This window comes from Saccharomyces paradoxus (genome assembly GCF_002079055.1).
Source record: "Saccharomyces paradoxus strain CBS432 chromosome XII sequence".
Classification (NCBI taxonomy): Eukaryota; Fungi; Ascomycota; class Saccharomycetes; order Saccharomycetales; family Saccharomycetaceae; genus Saccharomyces; species Saccharomyces paradoxus.
Window position 1 is genome coordinate 258072 of NC_047498.1, and position 14841 is coordinate 272912.

General features: G+C 39.0%; 8 protein-coding genes across 8 annotated transcripts; 2 read left to right on the top strand and 6 right to left on the bottom strand.

Annotated features, from left to right (window-relative positions):
- Positions 1-65: 65 nt before the first annotated feature.
- On the bottom strand, positions 66-2963 carry PET309 (Pet309p; the record flags this gene model as incomplete). The annotated part of the gene is made up of 1 exon (XM_033911952.1): positions 66-2963. The coding sequence occupies one exon, from the start codon at positions 2961-2963 to the stop codon at positions 66-68; it is 2898 nt and encodes a 965-aa protein (XP_033767843.1).
- Positions 2964-3255: 292 nt separating this feature from the next.
- FYV7 (Fyv7p) lies at positions 3256-3711 on the top strand (the record flags this gene model as incomplete). Its single annotated transcript, XM_033911953.1, has 1 exon — positions 3256-3711. The coding sequence occupies one exon, from the start codon at positions 3256-3258 to the stop codon at positions 3709-3711; it is 456 nt and encodes a 151-aa protein (XP_033767844.1).
- Positions 3712-3878: 167 nt separating this feature from the next.
- On the bottom strand, positions 3879-6164 carry MEF1 (Mef1p; the record flags this gene model as incomplete). The annotated part of the gene is made up of 1 exon (XM_033911954.1): positions 3879-6164. One exon carries the CDS (start codon positions 6162-6164, stop codon positions 3879-3881), a length of 2286 nt encoding a protein of 761 aa, XP_033767845.1.
- Positions 6165-6388: 224 nt separating this feature from the next.
- XYL2 (D-xylulose reductase XYL2) lies at positions 6389-7459 on the bottom strand (the record flags this gene model as incomplete). Its single annotated transcript, XM_033911955.1, has 1 exon — positions 6389-7459. One exon carries the CDS (start codon positions 7457-7459, stop codon positions 6389-6391), a length of 1071 nt encoding a protein of 356 aa, XP_033767846.1.
- A 166-nt stretch (positions 7460-7625) lies between these two features.
- RGR1 (Rgr1p) lies at positions 7626-10874 on the bottom strand (the record flags this gene model as incomplete). The annotated part of the gene is made up of 1 exon (XM_033911956.1): positions 7626-10874. One exon carries the CDS (start codon positions 10872-10874, stop codon positions 7626-7628), a length of 3249 nt encoding a protein of 1082 aa, XP_033767847.1.
- A 217-nt stretch (positions 10875-11091) lies between these two features.
- Positions 11092-13197, top strand: LAM6 (Lam6p; the record flags this gene model as incomplete). The annotated part of the gene is made up of 1 exon (XM_033911957.1): positions 11092-13197. One exon carries the CDS (start codon positions 11092-11094, stop codon positions 13195-13197), a length of 2106 nt encoding a protein of 701 aa, XP_033767848.1.
- Positions 13198-13268: 71 nt separating this feature from the next.
- Positions 13269-13862, bottom strand: RFU1 (Rfu1p; the record flags this gene model as incomplete). The annotated part of the gene is made up of 1 exon (XM_033911958.1): positions 13269-13862. The coding sequence occupies one exon, from the start codon at positions 13860-13862 to the stop codon at positions 13269-13271; it is 594 nt and encodes a 197-aa protein (XP_033767849.1).
- Positions 13863-14190: 328 nt separating this feature from the next.
- On the bottom strand, positions 14191-14697 carry BUD20 (Bud20p; the record flags this gene model as incomplete). Its single annotated transcript, XM_033911959.1, has 1 exon — positions 14191-14697. One exon carries the CDS (start codon positions 14695-14697, stop codon positions 14191-14193), a length of 507 nt encoding a protein of 168 aa, XP_033767850.1.
- Positions 14698-14841: the final 144 nt, after the last annotated feature.

The window sequence follows — 14841 nt, forward strand, 5'->3', positions numbered from 1 at the left end:
TTGTTAGTTATTTACATGATTTTTGATATATATGCAGTTGATTATACAATATGATATATGCATTTCTAGAATTTACTGGCTGGCAGTACTCTTTTAGATTTCCTTAGTTCTTTAAAGTATGAGGGATGTCTCATTTCAATCTGTTCCCACTTACTGATCTCGTCTCTCGGTAGTAATAAGTAGTCTTTCATAAAATACTTGTAATTCGATATGAAATCACGCACCTGATCTTCTAGAGTTTTCAAATCATCAATACTGTTCAAATAGGTGTCCAATTGCCTCTTTATACTGTTATATGTATCACTTTTCAAGTACAACCTGGGTTGAAATTTATTGGTGTCCTTTTCCCTCATTTCTAACGTTGGCCAAGATTTATCACTTGAGTGCGTCGTGTCCTCGGATAGTTTCGTTAATAGTCTAAATTTATGAATCAAGTTGTAGCCATGAATCAATGTATCATCAACGATTTTCATACCATACGAAAGGGTCCTTGGGTCTTTAAACAACGCTTCTACAGCGCTGTTCCACGATATATTATCTAAAATAAAACCTTTTTCTCGCAACCTTTTCCACAATAATGGAAGTTCATCGATTTTATTCATTGCCACTAACTGATTCACTTTGAATGGGAAGAGTCCGCTAAAAAGGCTTCTTAGCTTAATATTCGGCGTTGTAGATGATGGCAAGTTTTCTATGTTTTCAATACGATCCATATATTTAGTGAATAGTGTTTCAAAATCTTTCCATTGTTCAATCTGAGCTAGTAATACCAACAATGATCTCATCATTACGAATTTATTATTATTCGATACCCAGTCATGCTTTTTGAAGAAAAGCTCATTGTACCGATTGTATAACTCTAAAGCCCGCTGCGGACTATCATGCTTTACAATCATTCTCATTGGCCATGCCATGACTGAGGGATGCAGTTTGTTATACGTAACGTCGAGAGTTCCATTGGCAGCATTTTCCATAATGTCTTCTACCATGCTAATCGTTTCTCTGATTTTTTCATTATTCTGTAGGCTTTTTTTAGCAACAGCCTTCAATATAAAGTATAAAATTTTGGAATTTGCTGGAACTTTATTTTGTGACATTGTTTTGTACAAGTTAATTATACCATCACGGTAACCTATTTTGTCATATGCTTCCATTATAATTTCAAAGTGCGAAGCGTCCACCTTGATCACAGGATGTTTTATCAGTTGATCTATAATGCTTAATGCCGTTTCGCAGTCTTGATTTAGCGTAACTAAAAATTTGATCATCATCTTGTAAAATTCACTGTCAACGGCCAGGTTTGAGTCTGTAATCTTGTGGAAGAGTTCCTCACACTTACTAACATTTTTTAAACCAATATATGCTTTGATAGCTTTGTTATACACCGATATTAAGCCATCTCTCCAGGATAAATTCTTTGAATGTTTTTCAAATAATGCTATTGCCTCTGTTGACTTGTTACTCTCAATATATACATCCATCAATGCAGAGACACTTTTTCCGGTGTGTTGGATATTGTAATGATCTGTCATAAGGTTGAATAATTCTTGAGCAATTAAATGGTTTGTGGATTTGCAACACATTTGTATTAATAGTGCAAAATGTCCTTCTGTGATTTCTACAGAGGGATCCTCGCTCAGTCTTTTTAATATTCTAAACGCACCATCAAGGTCGTTTAAACCACGATACACTTTGAGCATTATGGTATGGGTTGCTGTTGAAGGCGCTATGTCGTATTTCTTGAATAGCTCGAAGTGACTAAAGCAGGCTGCAAAATCCCCAACTTTATAATGTGCATATAGTAAAGATTGTAAAACGACGTACGTCGGTATCATACCTCTCCTCAGTAATTGTGTATATAGTTTATTGACACTATCCAATTCACCAATTCTGGCCATAGTATACATCAAAATACCATAATGTTGTATAGAGGGTAGCTTACCTATACCGAAAAGAGCATTGAACTGTTGTTGTAAAGCATCCCAATTATGCAGTTTAGAATGGGCCACCAGAAGATAATCAAATTGGTTTTGGTCGTGCTGAGCATCAGGGTATTTCCAATATGTTGACGGAACCAGCGAAAACTTCTGCATGTGACAATAAGTCTTTAGAATACATGTCAGGTCAGAATTTACTACCGGCAGATTATGCTCACACTTATAATTCCAAACTGCTTCTGCCGGGGAAAATTTCCTGATGTAAGTCAATAGAAACATCAATGTAGTTGCGAATTGAGACGCTATTGCGGGCCCTTGTGTGAGCTGAATGGCTTTCAAATAAGATAGGTAATCAGGGTGAACATTTGATTGCCTCATAAATGATAGAAAATTCCTCAGAATTACTCTATTCTCCATATAATTCGTAAACTCGCAATGACCATTAACCAGTTTCATCCATTTGACCCATTTATATACAGCTTCTCCATGCATATTCATTGTAACCATCCTCGAGAAAATTGAGTTAATCAGGTCTACCACCATTGCCTTTTGTGTTAATAGAAACCGTGATATGACATCAGACATTGCCCGGTCTAGTTGGATACCTCTTTGTAGAACCAATAAAGAGAGGAAGAACTTTTTCAACTCAGGTAATGAAGCATCTTGCTTTAACAACCTTTGTGAACCAATAGTGGTATAAAGAAAATGCTGTGCAATTTTTATGACATTCCCATAGGCCTGGTGGCGATAAAGATATTTTATAAGATACTGTCGTTCAAATGTTGTGGTAGCTGAGTTAGTTGTTATTGATGTGGTGGCTTTCTTCGTTAATGCAGTGCCAACAGACTTTAGAGGAACGCTTCCGCGCGCCATAAAGAATGAGACCAGGTTTCTCTCATCTTGTGAGCATAAAGGAGAGGTCGATTTATCTCGAAGCAGCTTCCTTATATGATCGGGTACGCCAGTACTCCATATACCCTTCTTATAATTATAATTTCTTAATACGGCCGGAGCACACCTTTTCATAATGGCCAAAAAGCGTGTTTCAGTATACTCCAATACCTTTAACTACTTATATTCGAAGCTTTCTATACTATTGCGGCCTCTTCCTTGGGTATCAAGGCTACGTTAGCGTCACCTAATAGTCCCACCTTAACTTACACTACAAGATTTTTTTATTTCTTCATTGGCCCGAAATGTTACTTTTCCATCAAACAATGAAAAATTTCAAAATCAAACCTCATCGCAATACTATTGAAAGTATTTTTAGGAGAATGATACAGGAAAGTGGTCAGGTAAACAACCAAATAAAATCAGTATGGGTACAGCCAAGCAAAGCCAAAATAGAAAGAAGTTCACGAGGGAGTACAAGGTTAAAGAGATCCAAAGGAGTATTACGAAGAAGACCAGACTGAGGAAGGAATACCTTAAAGCTCTAAAAGATGAAGGGTATACCATACCAGAAAAGGAGCCTAGAACCGTGGCAAAAGAATCTGTAAGGAAGATTAAGGAAGCCAGGGCAATGGAAGGAAAGAAAAAACTAGACGAGAAGAAGGAGATCAAGAAACAAAGAAAGAGAATGCAAAGGGACGAATTGAACAAGCAAAAAAGTGAACAGTTGGAGAGAATTAGAGTATCGAAGGAGAAATTTCAGGTAAGAGAAGATAGGAAGAAGAAACTAACCCAAAAAACAAGGACGGGTCAACCCTTGATGGGCCCTAAAATAGAAGACCTTTTGGATAAGATTAAGACAGATGATACTTATACTTCCTGAATAGTAAGATTTTTCAGGGTTATTTTTCATTTGTGTATTTACAGAAAGATTTTATTATTTAAATTTACTTAATTAGTGTGTATATTAGTTTTATTTCCTCTCTTTTTTTAACTTCTTTTTCTTGGAATTTGTTATTTACAAGATTCTTTTGCTTGTGAGGAACTTGGCTATTTTTTAGCTTGTTTCTTTTGAAACTCAGAGATCAATTCCTTTTGAACATGGGGCGATGTCGGAGCGTAATGACTAAACTCTAACGAGAATTCACCTTTACCTTGGGTCGAGGCTCTTAATGAGGTAGCGAAACCAAACATTGTGCTCAAGGCACATTCTGCTTTTAATGTAAATTCGTCATGACCGTTCTCGGTATCCTGTATCACTGCTTGTAATTTATTCAATAAACCGATGACGTTACCTTGGAATTCATTTGGTGATGTTACCGAAACATTCATGATAGGTTCCATGATCACCGGCTGTGCCCTCAGGAAGGCGTCACGGAACGCAGACATGGTAGCTGTTTTGAACGATAATTCATTAGAATCCACCGCGTGAATAGCACCATCGTTAATTAACATTTTAACGTCCAAAACACGATGTCCGATCAATGGTCCTTTTTCACATACTTCTTCAAAACCCTTACCACATGCAGCTAAATACTTGTCCGGTATACGTCCACCAACAATGGCAGTCTCAAATATGTTGCCCTTAGTAATGTCATCTACAGGTGATAAGGTACCGATAACTCTACCATATTGACCAGCACCACCGGATTGTTTCTTGTGTGTATAATCAAAATCTGCCGGTATGGTGATGGACTCTCTATAAGAAACTTGTGGTTTACCTGTGACGCAGTCCACATTATATTCACGTCTCATTCTCTCGACGTAAATTTCCAGATGCAATTCACCCATCCCAGAAATAATCGTTTCTTTAGATTCAGGATCGAACTTCACTCTGAATGTAGGGTCTTCCTTTTGAAATCTGTTTAAAGCCTTTGAAAAATTTGATGCGTCCTTTGAATTTGGTGTAATGGATAAGGAGACAACAGCATCTGGAACATACATGGATGACATAGAGTATTGAACACTACCATCAGTGAATGTGTCGCCAGAGGCACAGTCAATACCAAAAGTAGCGCAAATTTCACCTGAGCCAACTTCATCGACATCTTCCATCTCGCTGGAATGCATTCTGACTAATCTTGCCACCTTCACCTTTTTACCAGTCTTTACATTTGTGATATAATTACCCTTTCTTAAACGCCCCTGATAGACGCGAACATAAGTCAGTTGACCATACTTGCCTTCTTCCAATTTGAATGCCAATCCAACAAATGGTTGTTGCACCGCAGGAACTAAGTTGACCTTGGCTTCATTGTTGCTTATATCTAGAGCTGTATTTAATACTTCGGAGGGATTGGGTAAGTAGTCTACAATAGCATCCAAAACAGGTTGAATACCAGTATTTGCCAGCGCAGATCCCATTAAAACTGGGGTAAAAGACCTAGCAATTGTGGCTCTGCGAATAGCATCTTTAATTTGTTGCGTAGTAGGCTCCTTCTCTTCTAAAAACATTTCTGCCATTTCGTCATCCACATCAGCAAGTGTCTCAACCAGGAGTTGTCTTTTTTCCTCCATCAATGGCTTCAAACCTTCAGGTACTGGTCCTTTTTCTATGATCTCACCATTACCACCCTTGTTGTAAAGAGCAACTCTATTGATTAAATCAACTACACCAGACAAGCTCGATTCCGATCCGATAGGAATTTGTACAGCAGCAGCGGGAATTTTCAGTTTCGAATTAAGTTGTTCGATGGCACGGAAGGGATCTGAACCCATACGATCCATTTTATTGATGAAAGTTACTCTCGGAACATTGTATCTACGCATTTGACGATCCACGGTCACTGTTTGGGATTGAACACCTGAAACAGCACAAACAACAAGAACAGCACCGTCTAGTACTCTAAGGGCACGCTCCACTTCGATAGTGAAATCAATATGACCTGGAGTATCGATCAAGTTGAAATGATAGTTTTTACCCTGTTTATCCCAAGAGCAGTAAGTGGCGGCAGACTGAATAGTAATACCCTTTTCCCTTTCAAGGTCCATGGAATCCATCTTGGCTCCAACATTATCTCTACCACGAACCTCATGAATAGCTTTGATCCTTTTTGTATAGTACAAAACACGTTCAGTAAAAGTGGTTTTTCCGGAGTCGATATGAGCAGATATACCTATATTACGCAATTTATTACATCGTTCAATATCATCTGGCGTAAGTTTTTGTTTAATTTCATCCACTAAAGCTTTTTCTTCCTCGTATGTAGAACGAGTTAGTGAACTTCCATGAAAAGATCTTCTCGAGAAGCCCAAGCCAAGTTTTGAACATGTGAAAAAAGGAATGCTACCTCGAACCACTCTTCGAGGTACCCACATCATTGTTTGGACACTCATATTGGTGATATGTTACTATGCTTTCTAGCTTTTTCCGGTCTCCTTTATTGAATCTCTTTTTTTTTTAGATATTTTCTTTCATCTTGGAAATTTCGGCCACTTGTGAAGTTTCCCCCCACAATAATATAGTGTAAGTTCATTATAGTTAATCATATTTAAAAAGCGTAGAGAAAAGACGTATATTTTATATATTTCAGATGTTAAAAGTTACGTTTTATTATCCTTCATGCAGGACCCTCAATAATCGTCTTGACATTGTTTAACGGATGGTCTCTGTTCTCGTCGAATGCGTCGATAGCATCCTTAAACTTGTAGCGATGTGTAATCAAAGGTTTGAGCGATAGTTTTCCGCTGGAGGCTAGCTCGATAGAGTCGCTGTAGTCTCCCTGACAGTATCGGAGGCATCCTTGGAATGTTAGTTCCTTTGTCGGTATCATCGAGATCGGAAACTGTATCTCTTCTGGTCCCATTCCAACTTGAATAAACGTCCCACCTGCTTTGCAAACTTCGATGCCTGTTCTAATGCAGGCTTGAGCACCAGAACATTCAAAAATAATGTCGGCACCTTTCTTGCCGATTTCCTTTTTTATAACACTGTCTACAGTAACACCATGTGGCAGACCACCTGAGTTGACGACGTGCGTAGCACCAAATTGGCTGGCCCTTTCCAGCTTGGTTTCTGAGAGATCTACAAAAACAACATCTGTGGCCCCAAAGACACTAGCTACTTTCCCAGCTAGCAAACCTATGGGCCCAGCTCCAAATACGACACAACGGGCTCCAAATTTCATCTTTGCTATTTTATTAGCGTGGACAGCCACCGATAATGGCTCCATGAGTGCTCCTTCCTCGAATGACAAATGATCAGGAAGTTTGTAGACAAAGTCCTTCGCGGTCTTATAATACTTTGTCAAGGTACCATCAAAGGGTGGTGTCGCAGCAAACTTTAAATTGGGGTCCAAGTTGTACCTACCCTCCCTCATCTCTGGTGAAAACCTGTCAGGTAATCCAGGCTCCAGTGCCACTCTATCTCCCACTTTAAGTGTCTTGACGTTCTCGCCTATGAGGGCCACTATTCCTGATGATTCGTGCCCCAGCACCATTGGTGATTTTACCACGTAATTGGCTATTTTTCCATGAGTATAGTAATGGATATCTGACCCACATATTCCTGTAGCCTTGATTTGAATGATTACGTCGTTAGGATCTGAAATCGTGGGGATGCTAACATCCATTAGGGTGATTTTACCAGGTTGTTCTAAGACAACAGCTTCTTGTGTAATTGATTCAGTCATGCTGAATGGTGTTCTCTATCCTAAAGGCAGTATGAATATGTCTTTTTAGTGTGTGTGGATATATTTATGTATATATTTATACAGTTTTCAATTTTATTATGAATTACTTCAGGAGAGGGGTTGCAATCCCCTGAGGGATAATAGTGCCGGTGCCTATTTAATCCCTCTAACATGAACTGGAGTTCGAGTCGACCTTGAGAATACTATGGATTTCCATTAAAATAGGTTCTATCTCACTGGGGTCGCAAGCCACACCATTGCCCAAACGAATGGCATGTGATGCAAGGATAGGTTTGACAGATTCTGGAGTCCCTAATCTCTTAGTATCCAGCATAAATACTTGATTTCTCACTTGATGCATCATTGGATAGGCGGGAGACTTCGTGGTTATGTGCGCCACGTCTGCAAAATGAATATGAAATTGAATTTTATCACGGCCGTTGTGCAAAACAGTTTTCAATTCTATACATATTGTAATCTTAGTACCTGCCTGAGGGTTATAATATACTATCTGATACTCGTTTAGATTATGCAACCCAATGTTTACCATAGTGGAGTACTGACTTCTACCCTCATGGAATTTGCCCCCCCTTTCATTGAGAATTACTTTTAAAGCTTTAAACAAAGATGACGTGAATTGTAAGTAGCTAAAAATAAAATGATAATCCATTGTCGAATTATCTAAGAAAGGTTGAATTATATGTTGTGGATTGGAAGGTGATAGTTGAACTGTCAAATTTTTGATAGAGTCGTCATTTGTTAATATCTTTATTGTACAGTCTTTATCATCTTCTTCATTGTTGGAGAGATACTTGAAGGAAATCTCATTGGGTTGTAATGCAATTATCTTGAAGTTTTCGGACTCAAAATTCTTGTGCAATCTTTCCACAACATCTGTTAATACAACTAATTGCATCAATTTTTGCCTAAATTTGGTCAGATATTGCACTATTATACCAAGATTTGTAAAACTCTCCTCCAAATAAAAAGCTAACGGTTCTTCCTGTACAAAGTGGATGTATAGTTTATCAATCTGACATTGGATCATCATTGTGTTTCTTTTAAATTTAGCATACAATCGTATTTGGGAGTTGGAGTAATCTATCCTTAGAAACATGGAACTCTCCAATATGAAGTTCAGTGCTTTTGAACCTTCCAAAAACGACTCTAACTCTAGAGTTATTATTGATATGTTATCATTAGTATTACTTCCCTGGATAATATATTGAGGTAGTTTTTGTTCGTTGATCATTTCAGAAGAACAAATCTTATTGCGAATTTCTAGTTGGTTCAAAGAATCGATCAACATATGATTTATGATTCTGTTTAAAATAGTCTTTTGCAATATCATAATTTTTTGATACGTTATTGACTCCAACTTGACAGTCATAACGTTAGAATTGTCTAAATATTTGAGGTTCCATTTCCCACGCTGAGAGACAATTTTACCGATTCTCTTTTCTACGACGCATGATGTTTTAGAGGATATTATCGATAAAATTAAATACCAGTTGAGAGGCCAATGTGGTAGCCTGATAAATAAGTCCCTTTGTAATAACAGAGAAGCATCACTATTAGTAGTGTTGTTACCAGCGACAGCGTATTTATCACCTTCTTTCTTAACAACGCTCTCGCCATTCGTATTCACTTGAGTCCTAATTGGTTTATCAATCTTAATAATTTTGCTACATGACCATCCCGTGTTTTCAAACATGGTAGTTAAAACATGAATAATTTTGTCTAATTTCAGCAGTTGTAGTATTCTCGCCAATTCCTCTGGGCCCTCGGCTCTATTTATCTTTGACGCGTATTTCAATAATAGCGGAGTCGGATTTCTGAAGTAAAACTGCCCACTCAATAAATCAATTTTTAATTGAATGGGTGCCATGGAAACACATGTCGTAGGAAGTTGAAATAATAGAACATCCGGATTTTCTTCGTCTTCTTGGAATATATCCCTTGCCAGCAGCTCCGATCTGATAATTCTTGCATGGTTGAACATAATTTCGTCCAAAATCCCTTCGATATTTGATACAATATTGTTATAAATTACAGGCATATTTTTGGCCCTTGATGCACTCTGGTTGTCCCATTTCAGGATAAGACTTTCCGTTGTCCTTTGAATGCCAATAGTAATCTTACCCTTACTGTCCATTTTGCCGTTCAGCCAATATCTAACTGTGATTATACTTTTTTTAGAGTCATAATTATGGATCAAATTACTTTTGGAAAACTTACCACCGTTGGCCAGCTTTAAAAATTCTCTATGAACCATGTATAACTGTAATGTCAGCACGTATTTATGCAAAAAATTGTACAGGGACAACAATGGATCGTTACTTTTCAAAAGTAACTCATTGATTAGTTTCTCCAGTCTTGGTTTATTTAAAGGTAAGTTATTGCCGTTAGAATTTGAGTTCTCATCATTGTTCTCGCTATCACCGTTAGGCGAATTAGCTTCCGTTACCGTTGAAACACTTTGTTCAGCTTCTGTGTTAAACAACAATTTCAAGTCCACAAAAAATAGAGGGGACTGTCTATTAACAGTGGACAACTGGATTTCAAATTCATTAGCTACAGTAAAGTAGATCCTACCATTTTTAATATGATAGTTGTTTAATGGTTTAGGAATGTTCATTAATGCAATTTTGATTGAGACGGTCAAATTCAAATCTTTTAGTCTCTGTAGAATCAATCCGATGGGAACTTTGGCCATTCCGTCCACCATATCCATAGAGTCACTGCCACCACTTAATTTGAAGTTGTGTGTGGGTAGATTAGGCCTCCCAAGACTCAAAACTTCCAAGGCGGTGACCAAATCCACATTGGGCAACTTAGCATTGGTCATAGAATTTAGACTACTTTTCAAAGCCCAGATACAATTGTTAACGTTCATGTTAGTCGTTCTAAACCAGTTCAACAGATCGATTAATACGTGAAAATTGTTTTGTTTTATAGTACGCGTCCATTTCACAAGCACGTAAAGTTTCAAAAATTGTGTCCTTAAGAATATAATCAGCTGTAAGAAACGTATCTTCTTTGCAGAGTTGGGCTCGTTTATCTGGGTGTGCACATTAGTTTTCATGTACTGAGCAAGTTCCTTCATGGTAAATACCGTCAAGTTCCTTATTACTAATGCCAGACTAACTTGATTAATCTCAACATGCGGCAACGCTGGCGGAGGCGTACTTGTCATAGCCACTGCACTTGTATCCTTCGGTACCATTTCTAAGGGCTCTTTTTGGGTGGCCGTAGTTTCTGGCACGGTTGCTGAGGGACTATGCAGTTGTGTGTTCTTAACGGGACCCCGTTGCTCTTGCCCATTCTGATCGGGGTGATTCTTCAGCGCGTGCATCTCGTTAGAAAGTCTCTCCTCATTAGCCAGCATCTGTGGGGATCCTATCGTGGTAGTCATTGCCCAGCCAAGAAAACCCTATACTTTCCTGCCAGTTTTTAGCTCTTTTCTTGATGATCTTTACAACAGACCTCTACTAAACAATTGAAAAATTCACCGTTTTTACTTGAAGCAGCGGCCGTGCGATGGGACAATCGTTTAGTTAACAATAAGCGGGACAAACTAATCAAATTTAGTGGCATCAAGAGACACTTGCACGCAATGAGGAGAGCATGATATGTTGAATTTTAGGATGTGGGGGGATAATATGCGCGAGCTCGGTGACCCCATGGATAGTGAGTTGAATGCAGTGAAGCCGGTGGTCGAAGAAGATAGCGTGGATGATGCCAGGAGATTAATTAAGGGAAAGGGCTTCCAGAAGTCCTCTACCGAACATATGTTGATTTCACCCGGTAGGGATGGTTCAGTGCCATTGAATGGGTTGAAGTCGTCACCCGCAGACCCACACTTGTCGGACGTTAATTCTATTTTGGACAATCATCGTGGTGGTGACGAGACAGCTTTGACGTCTGTAAATAATATTATTATGGCCACTTCAGCAAATGGGGACAGTGATGGTGTTAATGGAGATATTAAGAGGCCGTCTATCTCTAACTGTTCGTCGAGGTCGTCATTTTTTGACACTGTATTGAGCACGTTTTCTTTAAAATCAAATTCACAGGACACGGTTACTAATGAAGTCAAAAATATTGAGGTCCAGTTTGCATCCGAGGAGGCTAATAAAAAATTTCGTCAAATGTTCAAACCCTTAGCCACTAATACAAAGCTTATTGCGGACTATTTCTGCTATTTTCACAGAGAATTCCCCTATCAGGGCAGAATTTATCTTTCCAACACACATTTATGTTTTAATTCTACTGTTTTGAACTGGATGGCAAAGTTACAAATTCCCCTAAATGAGATTAAATATCTAGATAAGGTGACCACAAATTCAAGTGCCATTTCGGTGGAAACTTTGACTAACAAGTATACCTTTTCCGGGTTCATAGCGAGAGACGAGGTTTTTCAATTGATTACAAGAGTTTGGTCCAAGGAAAACTTAACCAACATCAATGACGTTTTGGAGGTCGATGAGAGGATCTCTAAGACAAAGGGCATATCGTCGACTCCTTCTTCCATATTCAATAACGTTTCGACCAATGCATATAACGATTTCATATCGACAACTACTACCGAGCCAACAAGCAGAGCATCCTATATGAGCGAGAACGACATGCTCATTGAAGAAGCCATAAGATCCGTGGACGATTACATGGGCACGCCAAAAGGATCGCCATCTTCTTCCTCTCCGTCATCATCGTCATCATCGTCATCATCGTCATTGGGTTCTTCAACAACTTATTATTGTAGGCCCGTATATAGATTAAAGCCAAACGCGCCATTCCAATACGATGGGCCATTCCATGAAGAAGAAACAATGGACTTCCCTTATAAACCTGAGGCAAACAATGAATATGTACTACTGGAACGTCAATTTAACGTCCCACCAGGCCTACTTTTCATTATGATGTTCAATGAGGATAATCCAGCTTTTGAATTAAGCTTTTTAAAGACTCAGGACTCGTCGAACATTTCACACATTGGGACTTTCGAAAAAGTCAATAAGGATGGACAACATTACAGAGAATTTCAATACACCAAACAGCTGCATTTTCCCGTGGGGCCCAAATCCACGAACTGTCAGGTAGCAGAAATTCTTCTACATTGCGACTGGGAGAGGTACATAAATGTTTTGAGTATAACAAGAACACCGAATGTTCCGAGTGGTACCAGTTTCAGCACCAGGACGAGATACATGTTTCGATGGGATGACCAGGGGCAAGGATGCATATTAAAGATAAGTTTTTGGGTAGACTGGAATGCATCCAGTTGGATTAAGCCAATGGTAGAGAGCAACTGTAAAAACGGACAAATTAGCGCCACTAAGGATTTAGTAAAATTGGTCGAAGAATTCGTTGAGAAATATGTAGAACTGAGTAAAGAAAAAGCAGATACACTCAAGCCGTTGCCGAGTGTCACGTCTTTTGGATCACCAAGAAAAGTGGCCGCACCGGAGTTGACGTTAGTACAGCCAGAATCGAAGCCTGAAGCTGCGGTGGAAGTCTCGGAAATAGGCAGTGACAGATGGAGGTTTAACTGGGTAAACATAGTTATTATGGTGCTCTTGATACTAAACCTACTGTATTTGATGAAGTTGAACAAGAAGATGGATAAGCTGACGAACCTCATGACGCATAAGGACGAAGTTGTGGCACACGCCACTCTATTGGATATACCAGCCAAAGTGCAATGGTCAAGACCAAGAAGGGGAGATGTGTTGTAACAGAGTAATCATGTAATATTGTATGTAAGGTTATGTATGTTCGTATGGTATGAAGAAAAAAAAAAAGGATGCTATGTGGAGAATGTGAGGCGTGGTAGTTCCGGATAGTTCAGTCTGTAGGTTTCATCACGGGCGGTATCCTGACTTTGAGAGCTTGTTGCGGTGTTAAGTTGTGCATTTGAAATTTTCTGGAAAAAGGAAATTGATTGGTTGAAGCTATAATCGTCGAACGACTTCTTCGGCAGTGACTGTTGCTCCACGTGCATGGGAGTTGTATTTGCGTTTGTGTTCGGTTTAGCTATATTATTGGCCAGTGATGTTTGCAATTTGCTGTACTGAGAGTCAATTTGTTTGCGTAGGCTTTCAATGATTTTGCAAACTGCGGGCACTTCCAACTTTATGAGTTGCAAATATTCTCTTTTATATATAGACGATGACGATGGCGCATCCATGAGCGAGAGCTCAGGGTGTTTAGATAGCTTATTAGTCAATAAATCCACGTATCTAAAATAATAAATAAACGCCAGCGACAAGTCGTTGGCCTGGAACGCACACTGTGCCTTTTCTAAGATGCCGATGCATGTTTTCAAGTAAATTCTTAACGGTATTGACGGATTGAAGCGATAATCCTTAGCGTCCTGGACCAATTGCTTACTAGACTTCATGACCTACCGGGGCCAGATAGAGATGCAGAAGGGAAAAAAAAAGGTGTAAAGTGGTTGGTGAGCCGTAACAATAATCCGCGCCGACGCTTTAATGGAAGCAAAAATTGTTTTGTATATTATTATTAATATTATCTATCTAACCATTGATTTACGTATAAAATTGTCGATGCTCATCGCCTAGCAATGAAAAAAAAAAGAAAAATTTTCTTTATTTTTTCTCTTTGTTTTGCGTATTTTTTTTCATTGCGTTCGCGGCAAGAGCGACTCGAGTTGATTCAGTGTGTGTTATATTATAAAAAGTGTATATGCCTATTTTTTGTTCTGGTGTTTACGGTTCAGCAGTAACGGAGGTAGCAGAGTCTGCCTCTGTAGCGGCAACGCTATTCCCTTCTGCATCAGCGACCGCCCACGGTAGGGTAGGTTCTGTTGTTTTGACGTTTGCCAAAGTATTGTCCAGATGTTCCTTCAGCAATACTTCATTAGTTTCCTTCTCTGGACCCACCGATTGCGTGATCTCTTGCACGCGGTTCAAAAACTTGTTCAAATTGTAGCCCGCAGCAGCGTCAGAGACTTCTTGCGTGTAGGGGACGCCCTTCAACTCCTTGACTCTTCTTTTGTGCACTTTGCCCTTCAAATGCGTTTTCAACGCTATGGCAGTTTCCATGTACTTGGCACAGTGTATACAATAGTGCTGACCAAGGCCCGGCTTGGTTTCGTCCAATGGCTGGTTCAGAAGCTTCTGTACCGATTCTTTGGTGGACAAGTCATTATAGATCAAGTCCAAGTCTCGTGTTCTTCTTTTAGTCTTGTATCTTTTCACTGAATATCTACCCATTATGCGTTATCGTTTTATTCTTACTTGTACGTGTGTTCAACTATTTTTCATTCACCTCATCTCATCTCACATTACTTACCATATATAATCGTAAATTTAATTTGCTTTTTTCCCCTGTCAGTAAGAAAAATTTTCCACAGAACA